Raw genomic sequence first — 25,049 nt, forward strand, 5'->3', positions numbered from 1 at the left:
CCGGCCTGAGAAACGACTTTCCACGTGAGACCGGAAGCCCGTATCCTGCGTGCGCCGCTCTACCCTTCCCCAATGCCCCAACTCCACGGGCGGTCCTCCCGGGGCGGGCGCAGGGCACTCTGGGAATGTAAGGCTTCTCCCGGCGGGAAAAGCTGACGCGCGTTCCCTTTCCCGTGATGCCTTTCGCGCGGCTGAGGAGAAGAAGTGCTGGCGGCGGCTGCTGACGAAGACGCCGGCTCCCTCATGGCGGAGAAGGCCGAGGCGGAAGCGAGGAGCGCCTCGCTAGTGGAAGCCGTGCTGGCCTGTTCGGGCCGCCTGGAGAAGGAGGGCCTCAGCGGCCGCATCTCCCGCCTCTCTTGCCGGGTGGAGGAGCTCAAGGTGCGATGAAGGGGAGGGGGGAAGGGGGAGAGAGGTGGGCGGGGCCTCCGAGAGGAGGGACCTGTCACCCAGTGGGCGGGCCTTGGCCGCAGAGGGGCGGGGCTTACATGGGCGCCGCCCCTTTCGAAGCCTTCCTTTTACCCCCTGAAACCCTTTAATGGAGTGATCTAAGCGAAAGTGTTTCTGAGCCCGTGCGGAATTATGTATTCTTTCATTTATTCATCACCATGTGTTGGCTATTTGCAGATTAGTTGTGCTGCAGAAAGCGTGCTGGGGAGACCACACATTACAAGGAATGCAAAATAGCTTTAAGGTAAAGGTAAAGGGACCCCTGACCATTAGGTCCAGTTGTGACCGACTCTGGGGTTGCGGCGCTCATCTCGCTTTATTGGCCGAGGGAGCTGGCGTTTGTCCGCATGACCAAGCTGCTTCTGGCGAACCAGAGCAGCGCACGGAAACGCCGTTTACCTATTTATCTACTTGCACTTTGATATGCTTTCGAACTGCTTGAATAGCAGGAGCAGGGACCGAGCAACAGGGGCTCACCCTGTCATGGGGATTTGAACCGCCGACCTTCTGATCAGCAAGTCCTAGGCTCTGTGGTTTAACCCACAGCACCACCCTTGCGAAATAACTTTAGCTAGGTTTTAATAACAATAACAATAACTCCTTTTACACTAAATATATCAACAAGCATGACCCAACCACCAACCCATCCCCCAGGGTACTGAGAGAGTTAGGTGCTGCTCTTTATATACGATACCCAATTGCTGACACAGCTTAATTAACACAACTTAGCAGCACCTGCTATACTGTTTCACAGCTGTAAAACTAGGTCATGTTATTTGCTCTGGCTCTTAAAGACATACACATATTGTGGAACAATAATGAACCTTTACATTTAAAGAGACCATTCAACATATTTCACCTCAAGGTGGCTTTTGCAATTCTCCCCATTTTACCCCCACAACAACCTTGAGAGGTAGGCTAGGCTGGGAGAGACAGTGACTGGCTCAAGGGCCACCTGCTGAGCTTCATGGCCGGGTAGAGATTTGAATCCTGATCTGCTAGGCCAGTAAAGTTTCCCAAACTTAAGGCTCCAGCTGTTCTGGGACCACAATTGCCACCATCCCTGACTGCTGGTCTTGCTAGCTAGCGGTGGTGGGAGATGTGGTCCAAAAAAAAAGCTGGAAGCCCAAGTTTGAGAAAGACTGTGCTAGGCCCTAGTGCAACACTAACCACTATTCCATGCTGTGATGAGATGGCAGGTTAATTTTTTCACCCGGTAGGTAGGTTTTTTAGAGTTCGACACTGGTGTGTGTAATGCTTTTTGTTTTATTTGTTAAAGGATTTCTCCTGCCGTAGAATAGCAGTGTAAGATGTTTCCTTATGCTGAGTCACACCTTTGGTCCTTCCAGCTCAGTATTGTCTACACACAAATTGGCAGCAGCTTCTCCAGGGGACAGCTACAGGTCCACCTGGAGATGCCATTGGAAATTGAACCTGAGACCTTCAGCATCCAAAGTTGATGCTCTGCCACTGAGCTATGGTCCTTTCCCATAGAGTTGGTCATCTAGTCCTCCCATGTTCTTCAACCAGATGTTGTTGGAGTGCCACTCTTAGGATCTCTTAACTGTTGGCTGAGCTGGCAGGGGTGATGGGAGTATTCTAGCAACATGTGGCATCCCAGGGTTAGATAATAACAAATCCACTGCTTACTGCAACTACTGACAGTTGGACCAAAGAGAAGTTCTCTCTGGATCAATATGACTACTGTGCCCTTGGGGGTTATTTGCCTTCTGCTGCAGCACACAACATGAGTTGCTTACTAGGGGCCTCTAAAGATAATTTGCTGTGCAGGGACCTTGTTTGTTATGCCTTTTATCTACTTGTGTTAAATTGGATGGCTTGCAATCTCTGAGGAACTGCCAAATGGAGAATCATGCTTTTGGTCAACTAATAGGGTTCTATGAGTTATTGCACTTCTGTGATTTTATGTAAGTTTGATGTGACTTTTCCTTCCACTCTTCCAGGATGACGTCTGCAGCATGGTCAACAAGAGGTACATAGAGTTTCTGCCCAGTATGCAGAGTGCCAAGGATTTGGAGTCCCAAGTGGAGGAACTTTCTGGCAGCATTGACCAGCTGAAGTCCAGGATTGAGATGGAGGTGATGCAAAGAAAAATAATGGGCCTTTGCCAGAACTGAGTCTTCAGCTAGTTAGAAGGACTAAGAAGTTTGATATTTCCAATCCAAATGTCTAACAAAAAAGCCCCATAAAATTATATGATCATAAAATAACTGCAAATTGGAGAGTAACTTTTATTTTGTGACCTTGATGCCTGAGCGTCACAGCACAGGGCTTTTCTTTCTCAAATAATACTGTATCTAGACCTCCCTAGATGCTAAGAAGCTTCCATGGGCCTAAGGAATATGTCTTCTGTGCCTAGCCCTACAAAAAGGAGGTACGACATGTAATAAAAAAACAGCTAAATAAATGTTTGCAACCCAGAATTGTGCAAATGCTTTGGTTTTGTGGCTCCTTCCCAGGTTCAGCATGACCTGAATGTGGCCATTGCAGAATTTTCTGAGCTGAAACAGCAACTGGAGAGAGACACGCTAGTTCTGACTGGGCTGAAACAGCTGCAGGAGGTGAGAGGGGGTCTCTCTTCCCCAGTTGCAATGCCAATCTATTTATTTGTTTTTTTCAGACCTCATTCTGAATATAGTCAACAGTGATTTTTCCTTCTTTTTATTTTAAAGTTCGAAACTGCTCTCAAACAGTTCAATGCCTTGCTGCCACAAAAGAAGTATGTGTCAGCAGCATGCCACCTGAACAAGGTAATTCCAATTGTTTTGGGGACTGGTGGACTTCTGTGACTGCTGTGGACTTTTGTGTCCCTCTAAGACCGGACTTGCTTGGCTCCTGTTTGTGCAGTTTCTTACCCTTTTCTCTCTCTCCTCCTTTCTGTCAGGCCCAGAGGATTCTGAAAACGCTGGAGTCACGTCGAGGCTTTGAGCTGAAGATTCTGAAGGCGCTCCGCAGGGAGCTCACAATGCAGACCCAAAACATTATCTACCTCTTGGGTCAGGAGTGGCAGCAAATGGCTGTGTGGAAGGTTCCTCAATCAAAAGGTTTGGCGGGGGCATTGTTTGGGGGTTGTGAATGTGTACTTTTTGGAGGGCAGAGGTGAAACAGCAGACAATTTGACTTTGGCTGATCTCTGGTGGAGGGGAGGATATCTCAGTGGTAGAGCATGTGTTCTGCATTCAGAAAGTTCCAGATTTAAGCTCTGGCATCTCCAGATTTTTAAGAAAGTGAGGTAGCAGGTGCTGGAGCCATTGCCAGTCAGAGTGAATGGTACTTAGTTGGTTGGACAAATAGTATCACTTAGTAAAAAGTTGTGTCTTAAGTTATTGTCACCCAGCCTTGTTGCAAATTGGAAAAATGGCCCTGCAAATACATATTTATATATGTGTAGGGCTTTATAAGGTTAAGATGTTGGTAGTCTTTGCACAATTAAAATGTTAGTACAGAGAGTATATATGGTTCCGTTGGGCTTTATTGTCCTGTATGATCACATTATAGAATCTAAAAGGGCTTATAGACAAATTTCCCCTCCAGAGTTATTGTGGTTCACTTATTGGGCTTGGTTCAAGAATTGCTTTCCTGTGGACTTACTCTTGACTATACGTAGGCTACTCTTTCTCAACCACTGTTCCCTATCTGGTGGGGGCAATAGGAATATTAGTAATGTACCTTATGGCACTGTTGAAAACTACAAGCAAGCAAAGAGATATAAAGAAATTCACAAGTGCTGGAAGTTCTATATAAAAAAGTAATGGTTCCTTTTGTCCTTGGGTAGTGCAACCAAAGTAATTGAAATGCCTCGAATTTTATGGTTAGCAATTTCTATTGTAATATTATTGTCTGTGTTGACAAACTTGGAAGAGTTGGGAAATTTTGAAGAGCACTTGGAAGTGTTGGCTGTAACTTGTAGGAACCGGCATCGAATTTCAGCATGCCTGGAAAAAAATTTGGTGGTTGGTGCTGATAAACTTCCTTTTCTTTCTGCTTGTCTGTGACTGCAGAAACAGACTTGGGGGGTGGGAAGAGTGTGGCTTGTCAAGGACCTGACAGACCATAGTGCATTTTTTGTGGGCTGTGTTCAGTTTGGTGTTCACAAAGTGGAGAACCAGCTCAAAAATTATGGACGTTCTGTGCCCCGCCCCACCTTGTGCTGAATCCTCCCAAAGCCTGCCATCCTGCCTGCCTTTTTCTGAATGCTGACAAGGAACTGTTTGGGTTTGCAGATTTGAAACAGGTCAAGCATGCTCTGCAGGTTACATCTTGAAGATTTTATGTCTCCTGGCACTCTGCACTTTACATGTTTCTGAGCTCTCTGGCAGGATTGTGGCAGAGTGTAACAGGGGAAGGAAAGCAATTTGTATTCAGGAAGGATGAGCTTTCTCTGTCCTATCTAATGTTTTGTGTTTTATATGCATCCTGTTTTATAGAGAAATCTATCCCAAGAAGTTAAAGCTAGTAACATGGGAAGCTGCCTTATTACTGCTGCTGTTTATTAAGATTTACAGTTTGTTAATCAATACAAAACCATGATCACGTTTATATGGTTGATATATGGAATGCTGCTTTATACTGACTCAGATTATTTGCCCATTTAGTTTAGTACTAATGATTTGCAAGGGCAGGTCTTTTCTATTGCATGCTACCTGACCACCTCCCCCCCCCCCCGCTGCGCTGTCATGCATTGAACCTGAGACCTTCTATATGCAAAGCATGTGCTCTACCATGGAGCAATGGTCTCTTGCTATTTGTAAATATCCATACCAACATGGGACATGCATCTCATTGGCTGCTATTGAACACATGCAAGCAACCCTATTTGTGGAATTGCCTGTGAATTGATATTGAAGTCTGGAAAGGCAGGCCATGCAAAATCCATCCTCTGTGTTTGCTCTTTTCTTTGGCTTTGAAGCCAATGTTTTGCTGTAACGGGGGCTTGTCCTGTGTACTTCTTGCTTAGAAGCGGGCAGCCTGGAGTCAGCCATGGAGACAGAACTGCATTTGTGCAAGGTGCTGTCCAAGGAGGATGTGGTCCCTGGCCCAACAGTAGCGTCTGTGCTGCAGGCATTTGCTATCCTGGATGAGCTGCGGTTGAAGTTCAGGCACTTCGGTAAGTGACTTTCACTGGCGACAACCGAAATTTGGCTGTAGTTAAAACCATATGTCATTTGAATTGGATCAGGTTTCCAAATTTTAGATACCTGAAGCATAGCTGTTTTTCTGGATTAAAATCAGAGACCTGCTTCCCTCTTCCCTCACAGCAGTCTGCTCTTAATCAGCTCCTAAAACAGTGAGGAGGCATCCTTCTTCCATCTTCAGTATAGCTCAGTTAATATTTTCTTTTCCACCTCATCATTATTATTATTATTATTATTTTGCCTAGTCAGTCAGGAGTAGCATTGGACAGGGGTGATGCTCTTGTAAGCGTGGAAGGGTTGTAGCTCAGTAGCTGAAACATTCATGGAGATGTGGGAAAGAGTTTAATTAAATATACAGAGTCAAATTGCAACAGTTTTATCTTTTATTTGTTAAGAGCAGTATTTTCGAATTCCTCTTGCTTGCTCCAGAAGAATCTACTACCATCTTCTTCCTTGCCCACCCCCTTGTGCTATCTTCATTCTTAAGTTAAGCTAGACCAATTCAAGGAATGTTGCAGCAGCCCAAGTGGAAATGCTGCCCAACATGCTGCTTCTACTTTGTCTTTCAACCCCGGCTATTAATGGCTCTCTCCTTCCCTGTTCCTTGTGCCAGGACAGTTGCTGCTGAAGTACATCCTCAAGCCGCTCATCTCCCACCCGTCATTGCAGCCCTTGCCTGAGGAGCACCCTGATGCCGTCACACTGAGATTTAGGTCTGTGGGCTCCAATCTTGGCCACCCGTCCCCCGTGGAAGTGTTTGCCAGGATCAAGCTGGTACTCGAGGTCCTTCACAAGTATCATTTAGGTACGGAGCTCCTTGCTAGCCGGAACCATGGGAGGTGGCAGTCAGAGTAGGTCAGGAGAACTTCTTGTGTGTTGCTGAAGAAGATGCCACAGAACTTGGCCAGGGAACCTGTGGCCTACCAGATGTTGTACTCCAACTCCCATCAGCCTCATCCAGCATGGCCAGTGGTCAGGACTGACAAGAGTTGTAGTTCAACAACATCTGGAGGGACAAGGGTTCACCAGCCTAGCCATTGAGGCTTCTAAAAATTATGCCACTGTTTTCCAAATGCAGAGGAAATCTGCCAAGGGGAGCTGCCCCTATTGTGCATGGTGCTGTTTTGTGCCAGGGCATTGAGGGGGCCATGATTATTCTTACATTCTGAACTCTGTATCTGTTTTCCCAGGTGTTCCACTTGAGCACTGTGCAGAGGAGGAGAACAGCTCCAATCTTGTCCTGGCAGAGGTGTTGGGTGACACAATCTGGAAGGACATTTCGGACTGTCTCATTCGCGACTGCTTGGTGCATTCGATCCCAAACAACAGCAGCAAACTGGGGCAGTATATTGAGGTGAGCGTTGCAGCAGCTGAGGGACTGTGAAGGATGGGAAAGGCCTGTGGAACAGTTCCCTAAACCCTCTTCCCTTTGCCTTCAAAGTTAGCCCTTGAATTGTAGTTGTACAGGTTTGCTTAGCGGATGAAGGCAAAAGTTCAAAATATGCACATACTAAAATAACTGGTCTTTTCCTGAGTGTCTTCCTTTTTTCTCTGTTGTTAGTAGGCCGCTATAGCGGCTGATAAATTCTAATGCGTCAGCTTCCCATGGCCTGCTACTAAACCAAATGATCCATAATTTCCTTATTTTATGGGGATTCAAAGCCTGAAAGCTGGAGACAGGCACATTCATTCCCAATACTGGGCCTTCTGTTCCACCCATAGGTAGCATTTACGGGGCTCACTGTTCCTCCTCTCTCCCCCATCCCCTGGTTTAGGTTATTAAAGCTACTGAGGAGTTTGAAAAAGCCTTAAAGGACATGCGGTTCCTAAAGGAGGATGCCACCGACTTGCTGACCTATGCCCGTAACGTCAACTGCCACTTTGCTAATAAGAAATGCCAGGATGTGATAGTGGCAGCCAGAAATCTGATGACATCGGAAATACACAACACCATAAAGGTAGCTGAGCCAATAGAACCTCTGCTTAGTTCCTCAGTGTTTGAGTATTTTTCCAGGTGGATTGCGTAATCCTGTGTGTTGTTAACCATGCTTACATTTTAGTAATATGCATTTTTTTGTCTTTTTTAGTTATGCCAAAGTATGTGAATCAAGCAGTGCTCTGGGATAGCTCTTTATTTTGAGCAGAGTCCAATTTTTGAAATAGGAAATGCAAGATCCCCATACAGAGTTGTGCTGCTCTTCATAGATCAGTTTAGTACTGTATTGGCCTGAATATAAGCCGCACCTGAATATAAGCCACATCTTTAACATTCAAGGGGGGAAAAGAAAAAATGAGAATACCTGAATAAAATTCCACAGCCATTCATGCCTGTTCCGTTTTACTGTATGTCTGTTCCAGCAGTGATATTGTAAAAGCCAATTTTTGTACCGTCACGAATTTTAGCTGCATTTTAACTTTTCATGGTCAGAATTTGGGGAGAAAGTGAGGCTTGTATTCAGGCCAGTATGGTATGTTTGGGGCCTGCTGGGCTGTGCGGTAAACCTAACCTGGTCTCCCTAGGCACTCTTGTAGTAAGCTTTTCCCCTCTTCCTAACTGGACTTGTATTCTGCTCTTTCTGGAAAAACGGAAAATCATTTAACTTTTAGTGGTCTTCCCTCCAGACACGTTAAAAGTCCTGCATTCCAGTCCCAGCACAAACACTTGACTTTGGGCCAGTCATACTTTTTGGCTCAGGCCTACCTCATAGGGTTGTTGAGAGATCAAACAGAGGCAGGAGAGAAAAGAACCATATGTATATCGATATTAATTGAATACAGTGTTAGGAGCTATTCAGTCCTCCTAATATCATTAGAATTCCTCAGAAGTAGCCATGAAAATCAGACTAGTCTAAAACAGTCTTGTTGCACCTTAACAGCTAACAATTTTATTGTGGCATAACCCTTTATAGTGCTAAAGCTGCCACACTGCTCTTTGCTTTTGCTACAAGATACTAATACTTGTCACACCTCTGGAATTTCTTAAGTTACTTCCGTTGTGCCCTAAGTTGGTGTTTTGCTTGCGCTGCAGTTCCACTCCCATCCCTCCCTTCCAGTGTATATCTTTATTTTCCCTTCCTAGGTTACCCCAGACTCCTCTGTAATTCTGCCCAAAATGCCTGACCCCGGAGCAGGTGATCAGTTAAAGGTGCAAAAAGTATCTGAGGCTCTTGACAAGCAGGCGACAAATTTGGAGAATGAGAAAAGGCTGAGCCGCCACACCTTTTCGTTTCCTGCCTGCCGCATCAGTGAATCTGTACAGAAGTTGATGGTGTTGGCTTATCAGACGCTCCAAGAAGCCTCAGCCAGCACAGATCAGTGGTGAGGACTCTGAGTGAATTGTTTGGGGGGTGTTGAGTGGGTATGAATGTAGGCCTGCCATGCAGCCAACCAATTCTTAAGTCCTCCAAGCATTTTGTGCTGTTGCTGTGATGCTTTTAGCCACACAACCCAGATAATATATCTGCTTTTCCTTTCTTCTCCCTGCCCCCCCCCCATTCCCAGCTGCATCCAGCTCTTCTATTCTGTGCGGAACATCTTTCATCTGTTCTATGATGTGGTGCCGATGTATCACAAGTGAGTGACATGAAAAACCTCGCCAGGGAGGTGAAAAATCTTTGTTTCTTCAGTCCCCCTTTCCTCCTTTTGTTCTCTCTTTAAAAAAAAAAACTTTATGAAGATTAGACTTAATGTCTTTGGACAGTTATCCTTTGGAAATTTCAGAAATGTTTGAGCAACAGCTTTACATTCCATGCAGGTGCCAGAGAACAGCTTCCCTTTACCCATGCAGTCTGAAGTAAGATGCAACAGCAGGCTTCTCCACTGGCAGCTAACATATCTCATTGCTGTGCCAACTCCAAATGGGCACTGCATGATCCCAAAGGGACTGCCTTCCCTCTGCCTTCGCCTCTCGCCCTTCCTCCATTAGGGGTTTTCTACCCCAAGGATGGGAGACATGTAGTCCTTCATAAAGTGTTGGGCTCCGACACCCATCATCCTCAGCTAGCAGGGCCAATGATCAAAAATGTTGGGAGTTGGTCCCCAAAAGCATCTGAGGGGACCGCATATCTGTTCTAAGCATATAGACAGAACGACATTCCTGCTCTGGGAAACCTAGTGGCTTTATTTTCTTTAGATGGTTGCAGAGGAAAATGATCAAAAACTGTCTCATGAACATCTGGGAATATCTGCTCTCCCCCTTCTTTTCTCCTCCCTAGAGAAAACCTTCAGAAACTTCCCCAGCTGGCTGCTATACATCACAACAACTGCATGTACATTGCACACCACCTTCTGACCCTGGGCCACCAATTCCGGGGCCACCTAATGGATGGAATAGCCACATTTGTTGACCTGGTGCCTGGTTTCAGGAAACTTGGTGAGCCTGGAGGAAACTTACTTGTTCATGTTTATGGATATTTACACCCTGCTTTCCAACCTAGCTGGATTCTCAAAGCAGCATACCTTTCAAATGCAAACAGATTCAATTATAACAGGGATATGTGGTTTGGTGTGTATGGCATTGTGGTACACTCCAGGTTCTTCTTCTTGTTGTACCAACCTGATGCTCTCTAGACATTTGGACTCCAGCTCCCATCAAACCCAGCCAGCATGGACAATGTTTAAGGAAGATGGGAGTTGTAGTCCAACAGCATCTGGAGGACGCATGGTGGGGGATGGAACCACAGGTGACCCTGAAAACTAGTAAATTTGCCAACCCACAGAAGCAATCCCTCTGCCCGATCTTCTTTTGTATTGTATTTCTCTGGGACTCCTCACAAGTGCAGAGGAACATTCCCCTGAGGCCCCTTGAAAATTCTCCTGGTGTACTTTGCAGGGACCTGCTGCTTATGAAGAGATAGATCTTTGGGTAGGTCAGAAACTTGCCTGGTGGTGTTATGGTTCCTGGAACTCGAGGCCAGAGTTGAGACTTCTCCCTCTTCCCCACAGGGACGGAGTGTTTCCTGGCCCAGATGCGAGTGCAGAAGGAGGAACTCCTGGAGAGACTCTCAAGCGCCAGGGATCTCTCCAGTGTGGATGATGACGACAACTATTCAGCGGCAAACAAAGCTGTGCGGCAGGTGAGTGGAGGTGAAGCTTTTGAGGGATCGGCTGCAGGCTTTTACAGCGCCCGTCATTTGGAATCTGCACATTACACTGAAAGGCAGGTACTGTTCTGTACAATGAAGGAAGATCAGGAGAGCCCTACTGGGGCTGTTTAGTCTATTCTCCTGTTTCCAACCCTGGCCATGTAGATTCCACCAGGAAACATCTAAGCAAGGCATGAGAGCAACAGCCTTCCCCTGTTGTCATTTCTCCCCATACTCCCCCTCAGCAACTGGTATTGAGTGGTATACTATTTCTGAACCTGGAGGTTCTACTTAATCATCAAAGCTCCCCTTTTCACAGCCATCTCTGCTGCTAAACATCAACACATCTTGCCGCGGAGACATCCATAAATTGGCTATGAACTGTGTGAAGAAACAATTTCTGAAACTTTCTGAATTTGCTGCCTGTCACTTTTCCTGGAATGACTCCAAATTCTAGTACCTTTGTAGTTGAATGGCTTGGCTCCCAAACGCCGCAAACCTGGAAGTGAGTGTTTTGGTTTGCAAACATTTTTTGGAAGTCAAACTTCCGATGTGGCTTCTGTGGCTTCCGATTGAGTGCAGGAAGCTCCTGCAGGCGATCGGAAGCCACACATTGGTTTTCGAATGGTTTCGGGAGTCGAATGGACCAAGAATCCCTTTTCTAAGCTGCATCCTGCCACTGCCTGTTCCTCCCCACCCCTACCAGTCACATTGTGAGTCGTCTTGGGTTTGTATGTATTAAGAAGGTGCAGTTTCTTTCAAGGTCTTGCACCAGCTGAAGAGGCTTGGCATGGTCTGGCAGGACGTTCTTCCAGTGAATATCTACTGCAAGGCCATGGGGACTCTGCTTAACACCGCTCTCACTGAGATCATCAGCAGAATTGCTGCCTTGGAGGTGAGAACCGTGTGGGCCACAGGTGGTTTCTCAATGTAGTTGAGGTCCACTCCTCCCCGCAAACACAGTTGCTTCTCTTAGTGTGAGCAGCCTTCTGTGGATCTGGTTCACGTTTTAGAAAGTTAGAGCCAATTCTTACAATGATGGAAAAGCCTCCCCTAGCAGCTTCTCAGGCTCTGCAAGCCTGACATTTCCATAGCATGGAATCACTCCACTAAACAAAAAACAAAAAAACCACAATGGCAATTTCATCTCTGTCAGGATCTACATCTTTAAGTTTAATAAAGGCTGCTTTTGAACTTGTGAATATGCTGCTTGCATGGGAATTGGCTTCTTTTAAAAGAGAGGGAGAAGTCAAGTGTTACACACTTCCTATGCAGGAGATTATTTTGAACGTCCTGATGGGCACGTATTTTCCGTCTTGGTTGAGAAGACCTCATCTTGGACTGTTACTTCAAGGGAAATATTTGGGCTCTCCGGGGGGGGGGGGGCACACTATTCTCAACATAAGGTGGCAGCAGAAGTTAAAACTATAAAAATAAGTCTGTTTGTCCACATCAAGCGTTGATGTCTTCTGAGACATGAAAAATTTATGCAGTTTCTGCATCTCTTGTAAAAGTGATCTAAGTGTGCTACTTGAAACACTTTTCTTGCTAATCTGATGATAGACTGATGAAGAAAGCCTTGTGGGTATCTGGAAAGTGGGCTGGGATGTGCAAATGTTCAGATAAATCTCATGCCAATTTCTTTTTAACATTTAATTTTATTGGTTTTTTAAATGAATATTTTATATTTTATGCAAACTCTAGAGTTGTTTTTTTTCAATTAAGTGGTATATAAATCATGTAACAACAAAAAAAGTATATTCTTTCTGATTCATCTAGAGGAAAATGAATTGCATCACAGAGAGCCTGTTGTTTGACACCACCCAGTCTCCCTGTCCCATTTGCTCTTGCTCTCTGCCGTATTGCAGGATATCTCTGCTGAGAATGCAGACAGGTTGCACATGCTTTGTCAAACGATGGTGGACGAGGGGCCCCTGGTGTTCATGCCCCTGCCAGAAGAAAAACAGAACAGACCCTTCCAGGAGGAGGTCCCCGTCTACGTGCCGAAATGGATGACGTTCAAGGAGCTCATGTTGGTGCTACAGGCCAGCCTGCAAGTAATTGTGGACCGGTGGGTGTTCCATACAGTCTGCTCTGCATCCTCCCTATTCCTGTTAGCCCTCCCAGACCAGTAAGGATTGTCTGGGAGAAGTTGAAAACACCAGACAGTGGCATGATATAGCCTGGCTTGGATGCTCGTTCTGTGCCTGCCCCACTCGAGGTGGTTTTCACCAGAGAAACCCACATTTTGACTATTGCAGCAGTACACATTTTTGGTTGTTCTGCCTCTGAAGACTGTTCAGAAACTTCAGCTAGTGCAGAATTCAGTGGTCATATTGCTCACTGGAGCAGGATGGTTTGAGCATATTACACCAATCCTGGTCCAACTGCACTGGCTACCAATAAGTTTCCGGGCCCAATGCAAAGTGCTGGTTTTGACCTATAACGGCTCAGGAACGCACTACCTCAAGGAATGCCTTTTTCCATATGAACCTACCCGGTCCCTGAGATCATCTTCTGAGGCCCTTCTTTGTGTGCCCCCTCCTCGAGAGGTCTGGAAGGTGGCAACACGAGAACAGGCCTTCTCTGCATTGGCTCCCCTTCTATAGAATGCTCTCCCCAGGGAAGTTCGCCTGGCGCCTTCATTATACACCTTTAGGTGCCAGGCAAAAGTGTTCCTTTTTAACCAGGCCTTTGGTTGAGTTTACAGTGGTACCTCGGGTTAAGAACTTAATTCGTTCTGGAGGTCCGTTCTTAACCTGAAACTGTTCTTAACCTGAAGCACCACTTTAGCTAATGGGGCCTCCTGCTGCTACCACGCCGCCGGAGCACGATTTCTGTTCTCATCCTGAAGCAAAGTTCTTAACCCGAGGTAATATTTCTGGGTTAGCAGAGTCTGTAACCTGAAGCCTATGTAACCGAGGTACAACTGTATTGACATCCAACACCCTTTAGAATGTGGGGGTTTTTGGGGGGTGGGTATTGGGTTACTGGTTTTGGTTTGATTTTATATGTTGTTAAATTGTTGTGAACCACCCTGAGACCTCCAGGTATAGGGCGTGTATAAATTTAATAATAATAATAATAATAATAATAATAATAATAATAATAATAATAATAATAATTTAATCTTCCAAGATCCAGGTGTGCTTCTTTAAAGAATGTGACATCTTTGCTTAAAAAGATGCTGGAGAAGGAAGGAAAGGGCAGGAATTGAAGTGGGGTGGATCAGGGTCCTGTAGCAATGTGCAAAGAACAGGCCTCGGTACAAGGACCCCAAAGCCCAACCCACTGACCACAGAAAGCCATGGGCAGAGAGGTTTACAGAAAGGCCTCCCTCACTCTCCCTACCCTTCTCTCCTCCCTCCCTCAGCTGTTTAAATAACCACTCTTGCTCTTTCCATTTCTTTTGTCTTTGACTCTCCCAGGTGGGCAGATGGCAAAGGGCCCCTGGCAGCCACATTCTCCGCAAGCGAGGTGAAGAACCTAATCAGAGCCTTGTTCCAGAACACAGAGCGTAGGGCAGCTGCCCTGGCAAGGATCAAGTAGCATCAGTGCCTCTGCTGTTCCTAAAATGTTGTCTTCCTGGACACGCTGCAGTTGGCAGAGCCGGTGTCTTCTCACCCCCCCACCTGCACACACACACTCATCCACTTTGACCATGTCTCTTGAAAATGACTTCCTGGCTTTTGTGAGCAGGACCTTCCTGCAGACCAGGTTGAGTTTCTCAGAGGAGCATCACCTGAGGCATTCAAGCCAGCACAGCGATTGTGTTGCCTTCCCAGGCCTCCGAAGATGATCGCCTGACATGACCTGGCACCTGTGGTCCAGAGGGAATCCTGGCTTGTCGGATGTTAACTCCTGATGTGCACACCTGCAGGTCTTGCCAACCCTTTCCCTCTGCTTTGGGTGTTTGGTAAAACCAGTTTGGGTCCGGTGGAACTCATGGCAAACGCGCCCCTGCAGTACATCTGACTGGGAGATGTGGGGCTCTCAATGGCCCGGGGTAATCTGATTCCTTGTGGCAGAGCATCTATGCAGCGTTTTTTTGTTTTTTGAGGGGGGTGGTACCTCCCCTTTGTGCATCTTACCTCATCTGTTTTGCAAATGGCTTCTGAAGCACACAAGACTTGAAAAATCTGTGCCCTTTGAAGGGCCTTAAAGTGCCAAAACGTCGTAATTTTACCAGCTGCTGCCTTTAGCGTACCCCATGCAGCACGCCTCAGAAGTTGTCTTTTTACCCCGAGTCCTCTTCTTTTGTTCTTCCCATATAGGATCTACGGGTGGGGAAGGCCGACCATGCTGCCAGTCGCACCCTCCTGCCTTGGAGGTATATCACATGCATCCTGTGGCATCTACAGCATGGAAGCCTGTGTTTGTTCAGGGAACTATGCACAAACAGCAGAGTATGGACTAGTGCCACTGCTACAGATGTTCAGGGGGCAAGCCAGTGGTATGTTTGATATTGAGGGTGGGGCCAGAGGCTTAGTCCTGCTGTTCCTTGCTGACGTTCATGGAGAACAACAGAAGAGGCCTACTTGTCTCTTTGACAACTGCAGTATTCTTTCCTTGACTTAATAACTACATAGTTAATCAAAACTGGCTGCTCATAAGCTTTCTCCTCTTTCGCTTATCAGGTTAGGCAGATGTTCTCTCCCACATACCCCACCTCCATCTACAGAATTTGAGATTGAGCATTTGTTAATATGGAAACCTCGGTCTTCTGGTTATTTGGGGGAGAGGTGGGGCTTTTAGTTGAACACTCCCTTTTTCTTGTGCCCCCCCAAAGCATTTAAACCTCCATTCACAGAAGCTGTCACTGTCTTGTCTAGCATTCATTAAGAAGATAAAATCCAAGGCTGAGGAAAAAAATGTTACTGGATTAATCATTACTTACAAATTATTTTGTATTCTCATGCTTATTTCTTTTTGGTAGCCATTAAATAGGCATATAAAAAACTAGCCTCAATGTCATTGTCTCCTTTACTGTGAAATATGGCCAGTACCATATGGTCATTTTGGTTGCCCCTTTCCAGTTTTTTGAGATGGGGTGATATGAACTGCACAATATTCCCAGTTTGTTAACACAATAGATTCATATAATGGCATCATTAGATTTTTTGCAGTCCATTACCTATTGATCTCTAGAACAGAATTAACTTCTTTTTTTTTTGCAGATGCTGCACCCTGGGCTGACATTTTCCTTGAGCAATCCGTCACAGCCCCTAAGATTCCTTTCCAAGTCATTCATTGCCAGCTCCGAGGCCACCTGTGTATATGTGAAGTTGTGATTTTACTGTATTGCCTCAATGTGCATCACTTTACACTCACTTGGAACCACATTTACCCATTCATCCAGTGGCTGTCTGATGGTGTGCTCGTTGCGCCCTCTTTCAGCTAAAAGCTAATGATATTAGCACAGGTGAGGGCTTAGGAAGGTGTTGGGTTTTTTTGGCAAGGCAGATATGTGCTTGTTCACCCAGCAGAATGTGCTATTGAGCAATTGCGTAAGATTTCATCCTTGGAACAGAACGTTCTACAACGACAGGTTCTCAGCCCCATGTGCTCAGAAGTGGGAATGTTGAAGGGGCAGGAGAAACTTCCTTGTTTGAGTTCTGGATTCTGTGCCTGTTGCAAAGTGGGACAATGGACTCTGGATGTGGGGTATGCAGAGGCTCTTCTGTGCTCACCCACTGGCGACTAGTAGCTCTGGAAGGCAAAGGGACAGCTTTTGAACCATTGCTTAACTGAACCCTGAATTTCTAAAATGAAAGCTGCTGGGTTTGTGTCTGTCTAGTAGGCTAATCCTATGTCTTTCAAGTCATTGTCCCCAGCGATAGTGGCTCAACACATTTTGGGGAAAGGGCAAGATGGCATCCCTCCTTTTCAGTGTACTGAAGCCAACTGGACTGGCAGTTGCCTCTTCAGTGATAGGAGAAAGTCCTTCACCTACTCAGTAGTCTAGCTTAGGGAGTAACAGGGCAGGCTGACTTCTGAAGACGAAGAAGAGTTTGGATTTGATATCCTGCTTTATCACTACCCGAAGGAGTCTCAAAGCGGCTAACAATCTCCTTTCCCTTCCTCCCCCACAACAAACACTTTGTGAGGCTGAGAGACTTCAGAGAAGTGTGACAAGCCCAAGGCACCCAGCAGCTGCATGCGGAGGAGCTGGGAAGTGAACCTGGTTCACCAGATTACAAGTCTACTGCTCTTAACCACTACACCACACTGGCTTCCTGCCCTGCAGCACACCCAAGGCAGCTGCTTCCTTCTGCCTAATGGTTGGGCTGCTCCTAAAGCTGGGTGCAGGGTTGGCTGGGGCAAAGCAGGAAGAGAAAACATTCTGAAAGGCTCTTGGTTATTAAGAGTTCTGTGCTGGTTCTGCCTTGGGAAAACCTGGCACCAGCACGGCTCTTGGAGGGCATTTTTTCATGAAGTAGAAATAGTAGCATCTTACTTTTATGGGGAGGGGAGGGGTAAGGGGCCTTCCCTTTTTGCTTCACTCCCTTTTTTGCATTTTATTGAATTATTAATCGTACATAAATAATCATAAAAATGTGCACCCCACTACCGAGACGATTCCATTACAGTGGTACCTCTGGATGCGAATGGGATCTGTTCTGGAGCACCATTCGCATCCTGAATCGAACGCAACCCTGTGCGTGTCGCGATTTGCTGCTTCCGCGTATGCGTGTGACGTCATTTTGACTGCCTGCACATGCGCAAGCAGCGAAACCCAGAAGTAATGCGTTCCGTTACTTCCAGGTCACCACGGAGCGCAACCTGAAAGCGCTCAATCTGAAGCGTATTCAACCCGAGGTATGACTGTAATCATAAAAATGTGCACCCCATTACCGAGATGATTCCATTATAACTCTCCAACCTCCCAAAATATTGACACCTCTTTCACTGGTTTAACCCTTTCCGTTTTAACAATACAAATTCTATAAACACCCTCCATATCTCTTCAAAACCATTTACTTTACATATTCCTAGTCTTACCTTAGTGCAGGGGTCAGCAAGCTTTATCTTGCCTGGGCCGGATTAGTCCCGTAGAGATCCCTCCATGAGCTGGATTTCCAGTGTCTGCGCGTGGGCAGATGCAATTTCCAGTGCCACAGAAGTGAGTCCCTGTGCCCTGTTGCGCTGGTTTAGCGCAGCACGTGAGCAGGCAGCTCTGTTCAGGGGCGGCTCGTGAGCTGGTCAAACGACCTCCACAGGCCGCTTCCAGCCCACGGGCCTTAGGTTGGTGACCCCTGCCTTAGTGGCACACTCTATCATTAATGGCTATATCCCAAACCTCTTTGCATCATTCTTCCATTTTATATTCTGCTTGCCCCATGCACTTTCTAGCAATCGTAATTCGTGTGACTGTCAGTAAATTTGTGAGCAAGTCCTTCATAGCCTGTGAACCTTCCACCCCATCATAAATTGATAATAGTGCTACCTCTGGACTTTTGGTCAGCTTTAACCCTGTGATTTCTGCTATCTCCTTAAACACCCTTTGCTGGGAAAAAAAATGTACATATTTACACCCCCACCACATGTGAACATAATTCCTTGTTTCGTGTCCTCACACCCCTTTTGTCCCAGAAGTGGAAGAACATGTGTGAGTCTCTCCTGCACTGTTAAAGGGCTCTGTAAACATAAGAGCCCTGCAGTTGGAGCAGACCAAAGACGTCCTAGTCCAGCATCCTCTTTCCTGCAGCATCCCTGTGGATTATGTGGTCCTCAGGATGCTCCAAATGTGTGTTCTCACATTGTGAATATTTGGGTAGGTGGCAGGAACATCATTGCAGCCAAGTGTTCCACTGCAATGATGGTTGCATGAACTGGCTCCAGCTCTCCCAGCCTCACCCCCCCCCCACTCACCTCCATGACATGATGGATCCAGTCCAGGAACTCTGCCACCTCTGTATAAACACCAGGTTGTTCAGGCTCCTTGCACCCGGTCCTCTGGCTCCCAATCCCCACCAGACGCCAGACGTGCTCAAGCAGACAAACCAGAGGTCCTCCCCACTTGGCCTGCAAAAAGCAAGGAGATGGTCTCTGATATTTGTAGATGTCCTGGTCTCTCAATCCAGAGGGAAATAGGATTTTATTTTATTTTTACCTGGCCTTCTCCTGTAACCTAGTCACGCAGCTTTTTACCAAGCTATTCTTAATTGAGGGAGGAGACTTATTTCCACCACGTTTGCTTGTTTAGAACATCTACAGCGTTCCTTCCCATGACAGTGTTCTCTGGGTGGCTTATGAACAATAAAACATTAAAATCCAGTAATAGCCAGGGGTAGAGGAACAGTTAACAAATTCTAGCATTAAAAAGGCAGAAGAAGAGAAGACATAAATGAAACCACCAGAAGAGAGAGCTGTTTTATCATGTTTAAACAGAAAGGGAAAGAATTTACCAGCCATGGAGTAGAGACTGATTGATAAACATTTGCTTTTTTTTCTTGGGAAATGTCCATTTTGTACAGGAAAGCAACTTAGACAAGGTTCTATAGACCTCATTGGCTAAAAGTGAGGCACTATCAGCTCTGTTCCATTTTCTCTCTCTGCGACTATGTGTATGCAATTTCAAAAATGAAGTCTCCGAGCCCTTTGACTTGAGCTGATGTAAGGAAAAGTAACGCAGGAAATACTGTATTCTGTTGCTCAAATTAAAACCTGCTCCTTCCTGAATGCAAAGGCAATTTGGAAAGCTATCAGAACACGGTTCTGATTTTATTTTTTAATAAAACTAATTTTTGTCAAATGATTATTTCACTAATATGTAATACAGTTTGAAAACAATCAAGTATTTTAAACTACTTTTCCTTGGATTCTGGCCATTCTGTAGGGATTCCCTCACCCTTTAGGGACTCCTCTCACCAGAGAAGGATTTAGGCAGCGCAGACGATTCTGCAATGGGCGCTGAACCTAGGGGGTGCTGCAATTTTGGCATTGTGAACTGAGCAGAACGGAAGGCAAGAGGTGGAGGGAGTGCCAAATTTTGGTCTCGCACAGTGTGCCGCTTAAATTTGCAAGACCGAAGTCCGCATTTGCTCTCACCCCGGTATTTCTGACCCCACGTGTCCCCTATCCCACTGCAACTGCAAAGCCACACACTTCCCAGCTATTACCTTGCAGGCCTCAGTGTTTCCATCCAAGTAATGGGCACAGAGCATTCTAGGGCTGAGCTCCCCTGCCATCCTACATGAGCTGTTGCACTTCTGGGTGCTGATCAGGGTCACTGGCACTTCCGTCAGTGTCTCAGCAGGGTCACCTGTGGCTGCAAAACAAGCAGCAACATCCTGTTCCTTGCAACAATGGTGTCTCTATATACATAAACATTTTTTAAATAAAATCTCCCTAGGTTTGTCACTTACCATTTTCTAATCTTGTGGTGTCCTGAGCCGAAATCCAGCATGTGCTTCCGCTAGGGATGTCTTGATGGTACTGGGGCAAACACACAGCTCCAACAGTATCTTGGAAGGAAGGATATATCTTATAGCCATTGAACTGATGGTGTAGGACAGGGGTCCCCAACCCAACCTGCGGCCCATGGAGGCCTTTTAACTGGCCCACGAGCTGCCCCCAAACTGAGCTGCTTGCTCGGTGAGTCCCTGCGTGCTGCGCTGAGCCGGCGCAGTGCGGTGTGAGGACTCTCTTCCGCAGCTCCAGAAATTGCTTCTGCACATGCCCAGATGCCGGAAATCGCTTTTGCGCAGGCACAATTTTTGGCATCTGGGCATGCGCAGAAGCGATTTCTGGCACTGGATGTGCACAGATACGATTTCCAGCATCTCGCTGCACCGGTCCAGCCCACAGAGGATCTCCGCGGGAGTGATCTGGCCCATGCCCCGTAAGCCTTGCCGAGCCCTGGTGTAAGAGTTCCAGTTCCCACCTTTAGCCTTTGTGCCAAGACCAAAGTTTATGACGTGAGAGTCCTTCTCAAAGTGGGATGGAAGGTGGCTGTGTGTCTGCTTTGCAGTGGCCATTCCTTTCTTTAAAAGTCTGGTTTAAGCACGATACGAAGTTGCCCATCAACAGTTAGCAAAACCTGGACAACAGACTGAGGAAGCACACCATGGTGCAATTAATTGCATTTCCATTTGAATTATAGCAATTATTTATAAATGGACACTTACATGTATGAAGCTCCCTTTGCAAATCTGGATCCTTTGTTATGGGCAAATGGCCCAACATCGCCGGCTGCTGGCACGGCTCACCTGAGAAGCGCAGAGACTCCTTCAGCTTCAGCATTGCGATGTCATAGTCTGGGCTCCTGCTGCTGTAGTTGGGGTGGGGAACCGCCTTCTCCACTGCTGCTTCCACCTGCCCTTTGACACTGGTGTGGTCTTCAAGCCCAGCAAAGGCCACCCAGCCGGAAAGCCTGGAATGAAACAAAAACCCTGAGCATGCTTGGTCTTCCAGTTCTGCCTCACTGGGCTTTTTCGCTTCCAGCTCCAGAGGATGAATGTGCCAGATATTCAGAAGGGTTTCAAGACCAAATAATGACGACAACAACAACAACAACAACAACAGCAACAACAATTTATTTATACCCCACCTATCTGGCTATGTTAAAAATGTGATAAAACATCAAATATAAAAAACTTCCCTAAACAGGGCTGCCTTCAGCTGTCTTCTAAAAGTCAGTTGTTTATTTCCTTGACGTCTGATGGGAGGGCATTCCACAGGGTGGGTGCCACTACTGAGAAGGCCCTCTGCCTGGTTCCATGTAACCTTGTAGTGAGGGAACCGCCAGGAAGCCCTTGGAGCTGGACCTCAGTGTCTGGGTTGAACGATGGGGGTGGAGATGCTCCTTCAGATATATTGGGCCGAGGCCATTTTAGGGCTTTAAAGGTGCTCGGAAATGTACTGGGAGCCAATGTAGGTCTTTCAGGACCAGTGTTATATGGTCTCAGATTACCAGTCTAGCTGCCATATTCTGGATTAGTTGTAGTTTCCAGGTCACCTTCAAAGGTAGCCCCACGTAGAGCGCATTGCAGTAGTCCTGTCTCATTTTGCATGGAAAAACCCAACATGTTTGGAAACAGTGGGGAGAGGAGAGAAAACTTGTTTGCATACCCTGCCTCCTATTTACTAAGACCTTGCCTGAAGAGTTCATTACAATTCTATGATTCTATGAAAAACCTTTGGCCAGATCTGCACCTCCTTTCTTGCTGTTGGAGTCAGATTCTCCCATGCTTACTTGTGCATGCAGTGAGCAGCTGTGACGATCCACTCCTCCGACACCATAGAGCCTGCACAGAAATGGTTGGCCTCGTGATAAAGGGTGACCTGCCACGGCCAGTGCCCTGGAGATGGGTCCTTTCTCTCCATTGTCTGTGGAGCCTTGGAGCCACACTCTGTGGGGAAGATGAAAGGTGGGGGGCTTACTCCTCAGATTAGCTCTCAAGGAATCTGGGAGATAAACAACCTTTGCTTGGAAGAAGTGTTGAGGTGTTCCTAGGGTGAAGGGCCACAGCCCAGCATCCTTTAAGAATGCGAAGGTTCCTGAGGCACACCTCAGTTTTGTGCAGATTGGACCTCAGTCACAGCAAAGGATGGAAATAAAGCATGTGCATTTAAATCAGATAAAGGCTCTCAACGTGCAAATGGCTGCACACATTTCATTTTGCACCCAGAGTCTGCATTGCCTTAGATCAGGCATAAGCAACCTTTGGCCCTCCAGATGTTTTGGACTACAATTCCCATCATCCCTGACCACTGGTCCTGTTAGCTAGGGATCATGGGAGTTGTAGGCCAAAACATCTGGAGGGCCAGAAGTTGCCTATGCCTGCCTTAGATGTTTGTTTGTCTGTTTATGAAAGATGGCTGGATGTGAACAACATCGGATTTGGCTATTGGTGGAAAGGTGCTTTTTTCAGGGCAAATCAGGGCGCCGATGTATGATGGTTTCTGAAGTACCATAAGGTGAGTTTGGGTTACTTACCAGAACATTTGAGGGCCACAATCCGACCCGAAGGGCATCTACTCCTGAATAAAACAAATCGGTGGTTAAACAGACCCGTTATGCACAGCCACAATAATTTCTGGACACAACAGTCTGAGGAAATTGGTAAGCTGATAGAATCCTCTTGACTGATCAAATTTCTGTGGCATTTTCCAGACAAATATATCCTAAAGCAATTACAAAGAGCCAATAATAGGCTGGCATCTGCCTGCCTCAGGAGCATAGGGGCCAAGGTCCCTTTGCCCCCCCCCAATAAAATATTTGTGGGGGGCCTCCCTCCCCCAAGTTGATGGACAGTGCCATTCAAATGGTGTGTGTGCACCATGTTTTGTGATCGGTTATGCAGGGAGGGGCTTATCTGCCCCCCCCCCCAATATTTTATTCATCCTGCTCAGGAGATATTACTGCAGCAAAAATATTTAACAAGTGGTTGCACGGGTGTGTGAATTAAAATGTACAGTACCCAGGGGAGGGGAGTCACGGGATTCAGAGAATCCCTATTTTTGGATTTGAAATTGTTTTGGCATACAATTGTGTGCGTTTTTTACTATTGTTTCTGTTATGATGATTTTTACTTTTGAAGAAATATATATATATATATATATATATATATATATGTGTGTGTGTGTGTGTGTGTGTGTGTGTACTGGATGCCACCCAAAAAGTCTGAAATCATGTTTTGACATTAAACAAAAGAAAAGAAAAGAAAAGAAAATGGGAGTTCAGCTTAAGCAGGGGACCCACCTCATTTGCCACTTATCCTTGATGTTTCGTTTCCAGTTGGGCAAAATCTGAGCAAACTCTTGGGTGGTGTTTAGCTTCACATCTGTTAGGTTTACCCCTTTGTGGTGGGTGAGCCTGCAGGAGTGACAGACAAGAGTTATCACTGTGGAAACAATTACACCAGTGTGTGTGTTTGTGTGTGTGTGTGTTCATGAATCTATGGAGCCACTGCATTGGTATGGACTACCGGTACTCCAGGGATGCCCTCCAGATGAGGACAGACTGCAGCTCCCATCAGCCCCAGCCAGCCTGGCCAATGGCAAGTGATGATGGGACTTGTAGTCCAGAACACATCTGGAAGGCCGAACATTGGCTGCCTATTGGCTGCTCATTTTAACTGGAGTTAGTTGGGATGCCTACACCACGCTTCAACATGAATTTTCATGTGAGTTTGCAAATAAAATGATAAAGACCACATCAATTTTTAAAAATGTTCAAAATAATCAAAGTTAGTATTTTTAAAAATACATATTAATAATCAAATCTGAAAGTTGCATATCTATCTATCTATATCTGCCTTTTTAAAAGCCTGGCAGATGTTGATCTGTGACTGGCTGAAGCCTGGATAGCAGCAAGATCTGATAAGAGAAAGTGATTTGTATCAGATTCTAGTTTGCACTGTGTTATTCAGTTCAACATTTTTTCATTTAAAGACAGGTTGTAAACCACGTGCAGATTCCTTTGGAAATGTGAAATGGTATGGGAATGATTTAAATACATTTGAATGAATGATAAGTGGTATGGGTCTCTGAGTGGAAAGTTTGAGAGGCAGACGTGGTACCGAAAATAAAAATTTCACTCAGAAAACTAGCAAAGTGTGTGTGTGTTTGTGTGCTTGTAAGAGTGTGCTACAACCAGACCTGGAAGACTACAATTTCAGTGATGCAAAATAATGAAACCTCTGGAGGGGTTCTGTAGATATCCAGGACAGGTTCCATATCCTGTGAGCTGATGGACTGATTTATGCAACTGCCTTTCACAGACAAGACAACAAAGCGTGTGGGATTGGGAAGATTTGACACCTCATCTTGCTGCACTTACCGGGCGTGACCCAACCACCTGCAGATTTGCATCCCCAGGGAGACATCCCAGTTTTCATGGCATACCAGAAACCAGTTGGATTGACCCTCAGCCTGCACTTCCAATAAGAAGTTGCTTCTGTTTATTCTGAAAAATACTAAAACGGGGTGGATTAAAAACCTCATCCTGTGGGCTTGATCTGCTCCTGCTGGGAAGGAATTCTGTATTATCTATCATTTTGGAGTAATCAGGCCTTCAGAAGGCATTGTTTTTTAAGGGGAGGGGGAGATACATAGTGGCATCATAGTGGTGTAAGGAGTTTGCAGCTGTGTCTACTTCTTTCAGCTTTTACTTGGTTGTTGGCAATAGCTAGATGAGTTGCACAGATGAGTTGTGCTCCTCAAAAGATCCGTTATCCATACAGCCAGCACCCCAAAAACACACCCCACCTTTCTTCTAAGCATATATGGATGAACCTGTCAGTTTTGAGTTCCCTCACTTTCTCATTTTTCCAGTCTTCGGTTTGTTAGAGTTTGCCATTTTTAAAAAGAATTCATTTAAAAAATGTTGTGTTAGTCACTGTAATATATATCAGCT

The 25,049-nt window shown here is 46.0% G+C and overlaps 2 protein-coding genes across 2 annotated transcripts in view; one reads left to right on the plus strand and one right to left on the minus strand.

Moving 5' to 3' along the window:
- ZW10 (zw10 kinetochore protein) lies at positions 1-15,649 on the plus strand. The gene is made up of 16 exons (XM_081172517.1): positions 1-378; positions 2,412-2,546; positions 2,928-3,029; positions 3,141-3,218; positions 3,353-3,512; positions 5,426-5,575; positions 6,217-6,408; positions 6,794-6,957; positions 7,379-7,561; positions 8,683-8,921; positions 9,105-9,176; positions 9,818-9,975; positions 10,548-10,678; positions 11,451-11,582; positions 12,556-12,758; positions 14,116-15,649. Exons 1-16 carry the CDS (start codon positions 244-246, stop codon positions 14,234-14,236), a joined length of 2,355 nt encoding a protein of 784 aa, XP_081028643.1. The 5' UTR covers positions 1-243; the 3' UTR covers positions 14,237-15,649.
- TMPRSS5 (transmembrane serine protease 5) overlaps positions 15,378-25,049 on the minus strand; it is a 13,816-nt gene continuing 4,144 nt past the window's right edge. The window contains exons 5-12 of the mRNA XM_081172640.1: positions 24,474-24,609; positions 23,394-23,507; positions 22,629-22,672; positions 21,885-22,041; positions 20,899-21,062; positions 20,056-20,154; positions 19,810-19,958; positions 15,378-18,712 (exon numbers count right to left, since the gene is read on the minus strand). Of these exons, the coding sequence (XP_081028766.1) occupies positions 18,443-18,712; positions 19,810-19,958; positions 20,056-20,154; positions 20,899-21,062; positions 21,885-22,041; positions 22,629-22,672; positions 23,394-23,507; positions 24,474-24,609 (1,133 nt within the window). The 3' untranslated portion in view covers positions 15,378-18,442. The remainder of the gene's footprint in view (positions 18,713-19,809; positions 19,959-20,055; positions 20,155-20,898; positions 21,063-21,884; positions 22,042-22,628; positions 22,673-23,393; positions 23,508-24,473; positions 24,610-25,049) is intronic.

This window comes from Podarcis bocagei (assembly GCF_964188305.1).
Source record: "Podarcis bocagei genome assembly, chromosome: 15".
NCBI classification, from domain to species: domain Eukaryota; kingdom Metazoa; phylum Chordata; class Lepidosauria; order Squamata; family Lacertidae; genus Podarcis; species Podarcis bocagei.